Source organism: Pipra filicauda, unplaced genomic scaffold, assembly GCF_003945595.2.
Source record: "Pipra filicauda isolate LSUMZ 115617 unplaced genomic scaffold, ASM394559v2 scaffold45_size4122338_pilon, whole genome shotgun sequence".
Lineage (NCBI taxonomy): Eukaryota > Metazoa > Chordata > Aves > Passeriformes > Pipridae > Pipra > Pipra filicauda.
Window position 1 is genome coordinate 2,109,888 of NW_024104598.1, and position 12,932 is coordinate 2,122,819.

At 39.3% G+C, this 12,932-nt stretch overlaps 1 protein-coding gene across 2 annotated transcripts in view; it reads left to right on the forward strand.

Annotated features, from left to right (window-relative positions):
• Positions 1–12,932, forward strand: part of NELL1 (neural EGFL like 1) — a 277,760-nt gene that overhangs the window by 159,654 nt on the left and 105,174 nt on the right. For both annotated transcript variants that reach the window (XM_027732486.2, XM_027732482.2), the window contains exon 14: positions 9,590–9,712. In XM_027732486.2, the coding sequence (XP_027588287.2) occupies positions 9,590–9,712 (123 nt within the window). The remainder of the gene's footprint in view (positions 1–9,589; positions 9,713–12,932) is intronic.

Sequence of the window (12,932 nt, forward strand, 5' to 3'; positions counted from 1 at the left end):
GGTGTGGATGTGCCAGCTCTTTGCTCAGTGAGAAGCTTCCCTTGCAGAAGGGTTCATTCTTTGGATGGTATGAATTTGCCAACATAAAGATAGCACAGGAGCGTTTTTTGACAATGAAGTGTGGTTTCTCCCATGTGGAAATTTTTGTTTGCATCTCTAAATATGCAATATGCAGATCTTCAAACTCTTGTAATGAATTTCTTGTCTAGATCCTTTCCGAATTGAATTTAACGCCTTTCTCTACAATTGGGCTCAAAGTTTGCTGGCAAGTTTTAGAATTAAAGATGCACATTGCTAATGACACAAATAACCTGGCTTTCAAAAGCAAGTCCACAAAACTGCAGCAAAGTATCCAGTTGAAATTAAGAGTATGTCAGGTATATTGCCATTTTACTATCAGGCTCTGATAAAGGTCTGTTTTGAAATTTCTGAGTATGTCAATATGGCTAATATTTCACTAGTATATAGGTCATGAAAATTCAATGTAAAAACCATATTTTGACTCTTCATATTAATAATCTAGTAGCTGGTTTTGATAATTGTAATATTCTTTACTAATTTGACATGTCTACTCAATTTAAACACACTTTAAAAGACTAGGGAAATAATATTTAAATGTAAAGAAAAAGCAACAGTGATTCTTGAACTTTTAGGCATTTGACCTAGTTTGTTCAATGTGGTTTTTCTTTAATCTTGGGGAGCTTCTTATCAGGGTGAAATGTGTCTAAACCTAAACCACAGGTTTTCAAGATTTCACTTCTTCAGATTTTCCATTTCTTACTTTGATTTCTTATTTTCTTTTTTATGATCGTGTTCAGAAAACAATAAAACCAAATGTCTGTCTTCCCACTTCCTTACAAACCTTATATAGCCATTTAAGGTATATGTGCAAGTATTTTATAGTGTGCTAGCAGGAGATCCATTTCTTCTTTCTTCTCTAGCAGAAAACAAATGGAATGTTACTGTCGGCAAGGCTACCTATTATTCATCTTGATTTAGTCAAAAATAAACATTTTATTGTAACAATTTAGAATTTCTTGTCACTGCTCGGTGAACTCATCTCATGGAAATTCAAGTGGGTTTTATTGGTAGGTTTTTTTATAAAGTAGTGAGGCAGAACAGAGGATCAGAGTATAAAGTACCTTTCCCTGGTGGGAAAAAAAAAAGGTAGGTACATATACAAATGCTCCAAATTAGCCATTGCCATGCAGAGAAGAGATACTGAAAATGTCACCTCACTGCTCAGCCGTGGTGGAAGATGAGCAGGGTAGTGAGATCCTTTGGGAGCAGTATTGAGAACAAGGTGATAAATATTATTATGCTATTGCATAAATTCATGATGTTCTGGTGTCTTGAATCCTGTGTGTGCTTCTGGTCTGCCCATCTCAGAAACTGAGGGGATGACGTGGAGAACTTCAATGCAAAATGGGACGTGGTGGAGCAGAACTCGTCAGGCTGTGGAAGGTTTTATTGCAAGAGTCAACTGCATGTACATTCGGAATTCTACATTCAAATCAAATTCCACTATTTCTTCCTAATTACCCAAGAGTAGCATGTGTCTACTCTTTTACAATGTAGTCTAAATAATTTCATGTTTAACACCAGAAGCTGTTCATTGTGTCATAAATTACTACAGCATTTTCGTTTCTTATTAAAAGAATGGGAAATGTGGTATTTCTGCCAGGATTTGTATGTTTAAGTGCTCATAAGGATGAAGTTGCAACAGGGAACAGTGGGGTTTCCTGTTCTGCACCCTGTTCCTTCTCCCTGTTTCCTTGTGGAAATGGATAGGGTGAGCTTGGATGCTGAAGTTTGGAATGGACATAGATAAACTTAGTTTCTTTGATTCTCGAGTAAGGGAAAATACAGATTTTATTTTTTACCCAGGGTTTTCTGAATTCCCAGTTAGCTATTATCATTCACCAGCTTACCACCTGCGATGTAATTTGTTGTTTGATGTATGCATCTTGTCTCTAATTGCCCTGGTTTTCTGTGGGAGATTCTTTCTGTGTGTTCAGAATAGTGCTTCCTTTTATTGTCCATTTGAAAGCTATCCCTTTTGTTTTATCACAACTTCTTATGAGCTGAAATCCTGATTCCACTAAGCCCACAATTCTGCCTAAATTCCATTTTTTTTAATGTCTCATTTTTGAAGCCTTAGTTATTTCATAGATACCTGAATCCCAATAACGTGCAACAAAGGGTTGCTGCTTTTAAAATGTATTTGGAGACATGCTTTCTCCTTTCTGAGTTTTCAAAGACCATTGCTTAATGGTTGCCAGATAGCTAATTAATTTTACATTAGGGTATGTATTCTATACAAATGGCATCTGTATTAATAAAAAACGGTAGCCTCTGATGACCTTGCTGTTCTATGAGTTGTCTCTCCATTGTAAGCCTCTTGGTTTATAGAAATGTTGGCTGCATCGGTGGCTCTGCACCCCAGGAGCTGACTGTTATCTCAGCAATTTAGAGAACAACTTAGATTCCTTTTTAATGTTGTAAAAATAAGAATAAATAGAAATAGTCAGAATCTTTGCACAGTATATTCCAAAGATGACTGTTGTATTATTTAAGTATGAAGGCTTTGAGGAGCTAATGGAAGAGAATCTTTACAATAAGAAAATTGTTCCTATCTTGTAAGCAAGTAAGACTTTTCAGTGGGATTTCTCCTGTAATTCCATCCCAGTGTCTGTCTTTTTTTTGAAAAGCATCTTTACTTAAAGACAGTAAAGATAAAAATATCAGCACTCTTGCTTGAAAATAGATCCTGTGTTAAATGTACCTTTTAGAAATGAAAAGTTTGAAATCCATTATGTGCTTTTGAACTGTGCAAGGGAAAGATGTCCTCATGTTCTGACTCTTGACCAAAAGGTTCTTAGCTTTACTATGTATTGGTTGCTGTATATTTCCAACCTATTGTTCTAATTTTCTATTACATTATTTTAGACAAAGCATGCAACAATACAAATTCTAGAGTTTTCCAAGCATGTATAGAAAAGAAAAGAAAAAAAAGAGAGAAAGCTAAAGCGGAGTAGATCCTGTCTTTATAGCCCATACAAACCCAGTAAATCCAATGTTGTTCTCTTTCAACATGGAAAAGCAGAAGCATCCTAGAAGTTCTGTGTGACTTCTGGAAAATGCATTTAAAAAAAATATGCACACAAAAAATAAGCAAAGGCCATCTTCCTCTTGTATGATGAATAAAAAATGATTGTACTAAAAAGACCTCTTTAGTAAAATGCAGGTACTTATAACAGCCAAAACTTCAGGAGTTTAGAACTATGCCATTTTTTGACTGACACTTCTTCTGATGCTAATTGTAAGAGCTGCCTAGAACCTTTCACAAACACTACATTTCATGTACATATGAAGGGAGAAAGTTTGTATTTACCTGTAATTGTATATATATACAGGTTTAGATATTTGTGCATTTGTTTTTATAACTACATGACAAATCCTTTTTTAGTTTACATGCGTCCTGTATTATTTTTATATGGTTGTTTTAACCTACTCTAGTGGGTTTCTGTGGCTGGGTTTTGGTAGCGGGGCAGCTACAGGGGTGGCTTCTGTTAGAAGCTGCCAGAAGCTTCCCCTGTCCCATGGAGCCAGTGCCAGCCAGCTCCAGGATGGACTTCCTGCTGCTGGCCAAGGGCGACCAAATCAGGAGTGATGGTAACGCCTCTGGGATAACATATTTAAGAAGAGAAGGTTGTTGTGCAGAAAGAATTCCAGCCAGGGAAGAGCGGAGTGAGAACGTGGGAACAGCAATGCAGACCCCAAGGGCAGTGCAGAAGGAGGGGCAGGAGGTGCTCCAGGCGTGGGAGCCGAGGCCCTGCAGCCCATGGGGCACAGCAGGGTGGGGCAGCTGTGCCCCTGCAGCCCACGGGGGAGCATCGGGGTGCAGAGACCCCCCTGCAGCCCCTGGGGGAGCATCGGGGTGCAGAGACCCCCCTGCAGCCCACGGGGGAGCATCGGGGTGCAGAGACCCCCCTGCAGCCCATGGGGGAGCCCACGCTGGAGCAGGTGGATGCAGGAAGGAGGCAGTGACCCTGTGGGAGGCCCAAGACGGAGCAGGTCCTGCCAGAGACCTGCAGCCCCTGGAGAGGGAGGCCCAGGCTGGAGCAGGTTTTTCTCGGGTAGGACTGGTGGCCCCTGTGGGGGACCCACGCCGGTACTGCTCATCCGTGAAGGACTGACCCCCATGGAGGAGTGACCCACGGGACAGCAGGTTGGGAAGAGCTGCTGCTCGAGGGATGGACTCACGCTGGAGAGGTCCCTCCAGGGCTGTTTCCCTTGGGAGGGACCCCACGGGAGCAGGGGAAGGACTCCTGTCCCTGAGCAGCGGCAGAAACAACAACTGAGCATAACTCCCATTCCCATCCCCCTGCGCTGTTGGGGGCGGGAGGAGGGAGAACGTGGAAGGAGGGGTGGGGGGAAGGTGTTTTTGAGACTATTTCTCACTCTTTGGCTCTTATCCTGTTAGTAAATTTAAGTGCTATCCCCACATTGAGTCTGTTTTGCCTGTACAGGTAATCAGTCACTGACCTCTACCAGCTCTTAACTCATGAATCCTTAGCTGTTTTTTCTCTCTCCTCTGTCCAGTTACAAAGACAGAGTGAGAGAGTGGCTTTAGTGGGTACCTGGCATCTGGCCAGGGTCAACTCACTACACCTATGAACAGTTTTGCAGTGTGGTGTGGGTGGCTTTATGCAAAATAAATTACTTCAGGCAGACAAAATCTTTGTCTGGCACCTTTCCTTCTGCCCCCAGTGCTTTTCCTCCTGCATTCTTCCTGTTCAATTTATCCCAGAACAGAAGGCATTTTTTTAAGTACCACAAAACAGACGTATTTATGTGATTCCTCAGTGCGATTAGGCTAGGAAAAGGGGGATATGAAGGATTTGGCAGAAATACGTGTACATGAAGGCTGCTGACTTCTTTTTATTCTTTTTTGAATATTCTAATTTATACTTCACACTGAAGTGATCAACGATCAGCAGCTGGAATTCTTAATCATTTGAGATGTGCAGGAGCTGCTACAACCTGGTGTGCATTGACCCCTTTAGCCTTAAATGGATACTTGTGTTTTGAAGGCAGCTAAACGTTTAGTTAAAATTTAAACAAGTGGTTTCACAACTGAAACACATCATGATTAAATGTTGTGCAGTTGCTGAGGGTGCAGCTAAATACAGCTATTAGCAGAGCCTTGACCTTTTATAGCAAGTCTTCTGCTGGCAGGCACGAAGTTTACTTGTGTTCCTGGTCTCCTACTGCCTCAGGTATTATCCTATTGTTGTTTTTACATGTGTCCACAGTAGCTGTTGGCTGCAGATGTTGGGCTGTTTGCCTGGGTGGGGTCTATCTGCCTCAAGCACATGCAGGGGGATGCCCTGTGGTCACAGCTGTCTTGGCAGCCTGGTAATTGTGCTTATTTCAACCATTTCCTATTAATTCCGTGTTCTTGTGACTTCAGCAGAAAATGATCTGTGTTTTCCCATTGTACTGCAACTTGTTTCTTCTCTGGGATTTCAGGAAAAAAGGAGATATTGTGTGTGTCCTGATATCAGTGTGCTTCCAGACCAGATGTGCTTTGGCATAAGGTGGTTTTCCTGCTGTTTATAGGATGCATTGGTGCTTTTTATAATAGGATGTGCAACTAACCATCTCCTTGAAACTATTTTCTGGTGAATTAACTTTGCTTTTTATGTGATTCTTATCTCTCTAAGGCCATGTAGTATTGAAAAGAATTCTGTCACCATCAAGATAAACTTATTTTTATTAGGTTGCTGGTGAACAAAGCAGAGATAACTAATATTTGTCTTCCACCGCTGTGCTTGTGCTGTTTTGTAACACTACCCCCATATAAACATTAGACCTGTAGTGCTCTCATTGTGGACTTCTAAGTTGTTGTACAGAATTGTACAACATAGGTGATGGAGATGTGTTTTTGTAAAAGTAAGACTAATTTCTTACAAGTGCTTTTGGAGGCAGATAGCCATTCTGAGGTGAAGACTAAGGAAAGAATGAACTTCATAGCCATTTGTTCACAAGATGGCCTGACTCAGATGTGAACTCAGAAAATTATCAGAAGATTCTCTTTACTGTTTTGGAAAAGTTCATGAAAACTTTTGGACTTTCGATTCTTCCCTTTTTTTTTTGCAACAGAAAATTGATATCCTTAAATTTTCTATAAAATCTTTAGTATTTAAGGATTTCAGAAGAATGACAAATACTAGAGGAAAAAATAAAATCTTGTAACATCCTTATTTTATAGGGTGGAAAAAAAGAGGCACAATAAACTACCTGGTCTCGTGGCTTTACCACAAAGCATGGAATAGATGCAGCAAGAATCAGAATCCCGAGTAACAGAAATGCTGACGATAATTTACTGAGATTTCATAAAAAAATTAACTTGCCTGTAAGCAAAGAATGGTGCTGCTGTTGTAACTATTCATCTAAAATGGTACCTCATCTAGAAACAGATAATAATCTGGGGGAATGGGAGTTGGGTCAAGGAATTATATCCTACAGTGCTGTCCTTCTCAGTAAGCCTGCCAGTTCTTTTTGTCTTTGATCATGAGCTCATTTTGTGTATATTACATAGGAAATAGAAGTCAGAGAGATGGATGACTTCAATCAAACTTAATAATGACAGTTTAATTCCTGAGCATGGCAGCTTACTTGTTTATATATACATATAGATATACCCACACAGGTATAAAAAAATTAAAGAAGTTACTTTTGTTTTTGTATTTTAGAGCCCTTTGTGCTTCTCATTTTTGGCTACAAGGGAAATTGTCAAAATAAGAAATGACTTGGGCTTTTTGTCTCAGCTCTCTCCTCTTTGGTGCTTTAGTGCTTTGGAATAATGCTATGCAATGTCCTTCTCTGCCAATTTTATTTGCTGTCGAGTCAGTATTTACCATAACATTAAAGCAAAAGCAGGTTCTGTCTGATGTGCTTGAACAGGAATTTTTGAAAAGCAGTGTGTGTAAGAAAGCAAATTTCTTCACAAATTAGTCACGGTCTCCTTTGAATTTAAGCAAAACCAGAGCCCGCTTTCCATTCTCGCTTTCCAGTGTGAACACCCAAGTTTTCCAAAGGATGATCTCTGGAGTGAGGGCACAGGAAACCCAAGGGAACTTGCTACTGACAGAATCTTAAGGATTTTTCATCTGGATGAAAAGATTTTTGTACCTTGACAGAAAATCAATGCTTTCTCATTCTTATTAGGCCTGTAGCAACATCAACTATAGACATCCCTGCACCAGGGAAAACTTCATTTAAAGTTCCCATCATTGCAGCCATATTGCTGCTAAGAAATCTTGGCATTCCTCATGCAGATGAGGTTCCCTTCATCCTTCTTGTGCTAACAGCATCAGGATGTCTCATGAAGGGCAGGTTCCCATGGTCAGATTTGTTGCTAACTCTTTAAATTATATCAGCTTTCAAACAACTGACCTCGGTTTGAAGTATGACTGTGGGAAAACAGCTTTGTCAGTGCCAAATCTTTTCATATTTCCAGCACCTGTACACCTGCAGGAATGGTAAATACAGTGATTTACATTGTCAGAGTCCTAGAACAACACAGCAGACTATCCTCTCTTGTGTATTTTGGCAAAACACATTTGTTACCACTGGGAAATCTTTTGTTTATACTTGAAGTGCTGAGAAGGTAATAGGCTAATTTTGGCAATTGTTTGAGTAGGAACCTTCTTGTGTACACACCTGAGTCTATCACAAAGGCATTCTCATTATAGTTTGAATACTAACACATGAAAGCTAATGACAATTAAAAGTAGGAAGAGGAGGGAGAGATTATGGAGAGGGTGTCTCTTTTAAAAGAAAGCATAATTCAGCTTCTGCTGCCTTCAAAGCACTTCCTTGGAGAGTAGCTTGATGCTTTTTGTGTCTGACCCAGCAGTCTGAGTACCATGAGACTGAAGCAGCAAAGAATCAGGCTGTGGTAGAGTTTCTTAAAAGATGAAGGGGAGAGCAGGCAGCCCTTGAAGAACCCTAGCGTTTAGAATATGTAAGACCTCTGAAAATTGGCAAGAAGCTGAATTACCAAGCAGAGCTAGGGACCAACATAAACTAACAAGTATAAATGCATGCCTGAATTTATCAGCTGAAGCCAGGCACATATGAGAGTGTGTGTGAATTCCTTGCTAAAAGCAGAGAGAGAGAGCGGGTGATATATTGCTTTGATGCTATTTAAGAGAAAATATTCACAATCCATATCATTTTGCTGTCAAATGTATTTGAAAAATAGAAAACATGTTGGATATATGTACTGCAAATAGTTATCAACAGTGTTCCAGAAGTATTTGGTTTAGTGGGTTCCTTAGGATTCATCATTCAAATCCTCCGTGTCTTGAGTTATCTTGAAATTGGCTGTTGTTCTGTAACTGTGGTAGAGCGAGAGCACTGCAGAGGTGAACTGCAGCCTGTCAAAGCCTGTGATGCTGCTGTTCTCAGTGGAGAGACTCTTCCAAAGGGCTTAATTCAGTCTGCAAAAGTGAGTGTTTTGCTGGTGTTTTAGAGGCATTACCTCTCTGTGATCTGTAGAAGGCTAAATTTAGTCCATTGTCCTTTGAATCCCCCTTATGCATCTTTACACCCCTTATACACTTTAGCAAATCCTAATTCCAGGAAGAGGTATCTTTTACCTCCCAGCATATGGATATCAGCCTGATGATTGCAGTTGCATAAATAAAGACTACCAAGAAGGGTTCCAGATCCTGGTTGTTGCCCACTGTATGGTTTTAAGAAAATTCGTTGCATCCTTTTGATTCCACTGAACAAAAATTGTAAAACCACTGGCACAAAAGTGTCAAATATTGAGGTTTTCTTTTTGCAATCCTACTATATGAGGGAAGCTCCTCATAATTGCAGGAAGAAGAGAAAAACTTCAGGGTCAGGTACCTCATCACCTCTAACTGATGCTTTAGGAGAACAGAAAGTAGCAGGAGAGTAAAGTGCAGAGCTGTGGCAATTTTGTCTTGGGGCAGCAGTTAGAGCTGCTGGATGAAAGCAAAATATGGCCCATTTGTCTAGGAGCCTCTTTGAGGCTCGAGGGTGCGATTGGTGCTCTAAAAATGTGGAATGTTACTATGTGCTATTAGAGAAGCAGCGAGCTCAGTAAGTGTTAGAGCAAGCAGTTGTGACAACTGAACTCTGGAGTTACAGGGTGGGCTATTAGGGCCCTTCTTGTGTTCAGTTATCTTGTATTTATGATTATTACTGCTGGTGGTGGACAGTGATGTAAAGGTTAGTCTTCACAGCAGATATTTTTCTCTGATAATCCTCTAAATAGCTTTTTGTCATAGCCATACTTTGCTTCCTCACAGATGCCTTTTTTTTTCTTTCTGTTTTTAAACCTAAATAATCTACTGTTGCCATGCACATGTTTTTAAGTTTCAGAATTGGAGCAAGCCCATAGCTGACTCCCACACCAAGCCCCCAGCGTTCAGCCATTGCAGCAACCTGGTTATTCCACTTGGTTTTCAAATGCCACCTCATCTCCCTGAAAAGCTCACTACATCTCAAAAATTGTTTTCTTTTTTTTTTCCCTCCCCCCACGTAGAGCATGATGAATGTGGCAGTGGCCAGCACAACTGTGATGAGAATGCAATCTGTACTAACACTATCAGGGGACATAGCTGCACCTGCAAACCTGGGTACGTGGGGAACGGGACCATCTGCCGAGGTAAGTCTGTTATTTGAGAGACACCATAAACGTGTCAGGCTTTATTACTGTTTTCTGACAGTCACCTACATGCTGGTAACTTATGATTGCTGGATTCTGCAATGATTTTGCTTTAAGGCTTATCATCTGGCAAATGGAGTATGCGTGGAGATGATGGGAATTGGTTTGTGCATAACTTCTTAGCAGGAAAGAAATATTTTTTGCATGGTAGAGGAAGAGAACTTTTTATTTACTACACTGAATACTGTCATTTGAGCTAGTATAATTCAGCTTTTGGTGTTCATGTTTTATAAACTGTAGATGATATGTGCTGTCACCTTTGGCTTTTAAATTTTAATGACATGCATTTCAAGTTAGGATAATTATCTTTTATGCTAACATCATATGGTTGTTATTTGACTACTTGCATCAGAATCGTGATTTTTTTTACATATAAATCTTTAAATGTGTTTTTTGAAGATTTCTCAGTTATGTAAACAAGAAATATTGATAGCTAGCCATGCTCTTTTTGAAGTGGTAGATTGTTTATTTAGGGTGGTTTTTATGTTTTTCTTTCAGTAGAGAAAGAGAAGCAAATGTCTCATATAAGGACAAAGGAGGGAATATATTAAATAGTTGGATTAGTGAGAGCTGTGTCTTGAAGTACTGTTGAGTTGTAACTCATGCATTTATGAATTACACTTGTCTCATAAAAAGCTATATTTTGTCTTGTCTGGGGTTTCATACTTTCTGACTTTCTAAACAGAATTACAGTAATAGAAAACTAACTTTTAGGGGTTTGTTTTATTTTATTTTTGAAGTGACAACTATTGAAACTGAGGAACATTTTGGATAAAATGTTCTGTACAGTTTGGGGCACAAGAGGCTGGATATTAATTTTTCAGACTGTAGTAAATTGGCCAAGCAATTCCTTAAAGGAAGATTGATGCCATTCCTGTTTCAAGCTAAAGTCCTTCATAAAGATCAGCTTGTCAGCTGCTGAATTAGCCTGTACCGTCAGGCTGGGTTTTCATAGGACTTTCTTTGGGTACTTTCCACCCATGGAAGAGCATCCCTTTATTTAAAACTAAAATGGTTTGTAAGGATTTAGGAAGGAATAGAAAAATGTTGTGAATGTGTTGGGCAAGTTAAACCTCAATCTGTCTGTATTGAAGGTCAACAGCTGATACCAGGGAGAAACTCATTGCAGTATGTTTTCAGTCCTCGATTACAGTAAATGTAAATTGCAGCACAAACAAGTGTAGTTTCAGGGAAGTCTGAGTACTAAATAACCTGACTGTGGCATTATTAATATTAAATAATTAATTTATTGTTAACATTATTTATTAATATTAAAATTTATTTATAAGTATTATTAACAATAATTTGAAACAGTGATATTTGGATAGGTTAATAAAATCTGTGTTTTCACACTGGTTTTCTTCATTTGTGTACCTGGATATTTGGTTTAGTGTGCAAAAAACTCCAAATGGAACTCCTACTGCATATTTATTAACTTAGCAATGTTGTAGCAATGAAATTTCACTGGAGAAATGCAATAATGTTTTTACTCTCAAAGTTCTGTTGAAATCTGAGTTTCTGCAATAAATATTTTTATATATAAAAATATTGCATATTGTATATATGTATATATTTTTAGTATGCCTTGAGTTTCACATGCAAATGTAGTTATAGTTGCCTTTTTGAGGTGGATTTACATGAAAATACAGGAAATTTTGTTCTTATGTTCTGACTGAGAAGCATAAATTAGAAAGAAAACTGGAGATTGTAGGAAGGGGTTTGCAGTCTAATAATTATTAAAGTCACTAGGGATAAGAATAATCCAGCACTGCATGGAGTAGTCATTACTGCAAACTAGGTAGTATTAGAACTCTCTGCATTTTAGTAAATTATAAAACAAACAGTGCAAAGTACTGGTTTGAATTTCTCAGCCTGTGGTTCTGTGGTTACTTGGAGTTTTCACAAACTTTGATGCTAATTAAAGAAATGTTCCTGTTCTGCCCATGGTAATACCAGAAGCACTACTTTTGCATCTTTTTTTTTTACCAAGTTTAACAGTGGTACATTATCAGTTACCTGTCACAGCAGTTTCCTGGGGTTGTGTGCAAGTTTCGAGCTGGCTTCCCACCAAGTCCCCAAAACTCGACAACAAGGACCTGCTTCCCAGAGAGGGAAGAGAAAAGAAATGACTTAAGCAGCCAAAGCTATAGCAGAAATTTATATATATATATATTTTACATATGAGACAGATATATACAATGAGAATACTATACACCACAACTCCAGAAATCCCAAACAGTTCCCCAAAAAGGGAAGAGGGGGAGGGAGAAGGGAGAAGGACAAAAAGGGACAAAGACCGAGCAAGTCAACCAGCCAACCAAAGGCAAACTAGCAAAAATCTCACCACTTCCCTTCGAACAGGCAGGATGGCTGGACACGGCCCAGGGCTCTCCCCTCACGGGTGGCAGATAACAGCAGTCGCTGTAGGCCTCGGCTCCAGATAAGCCAGACTGAGACAGGGACCCACCGTTCTCGAACCTCGCCGGAAAGGAAGAGCGAGGTCCCTCCTGCTGGCTTTATTTATACCTCAAGTTACGTAAAGGAATAGCATGGAATACTTCCGTGATCACTCTCCTAGTTCCTTCCTGGTTACAAGCTGGTCTCCAGGAAGGCCTAGAGTGAAACCATCACAGGTTGGCATAAGGAAAGAGGTGTGAACACGTCAGGACAACTATAAACTGCTTGTATTGGCTTGTAGTATTTTAGGGCTTTATCTTCAGGCAATATAGGTTGGGAAAAACATAGATATAAGTTAAGGTGATATACCATCTGGAGATAAGATAAATGTTTCTATTTTCCTTGAGACATCTGTAAGTGCTTTATAAATGTTTGCATGTTATAGATGTGTACACGCACAAATCAGTTGTTCCCAGCACTACTGGAATAATACATCTCTGTAGTACAATAGGAAATCATATTAGTATTGTCCAGCCAAACCATAAAGAGAAAAATGATGATTTTATGATGAGAGAAAAGGACTGGCTTTGTGCATGATTCTACAGTCTATTTCAACAGTCTATGTTGTAAAAAAGTGAAATCAGAGTAATGATCTTCTTTGGCTTTAGTGAATAACACTGTGATAGTATTTATAAAAAAAACCCACAGAATGCTGTTATTGGTGTTTTAGAAAAGAAAATGTGTAGTTGAATCAAACTGCATT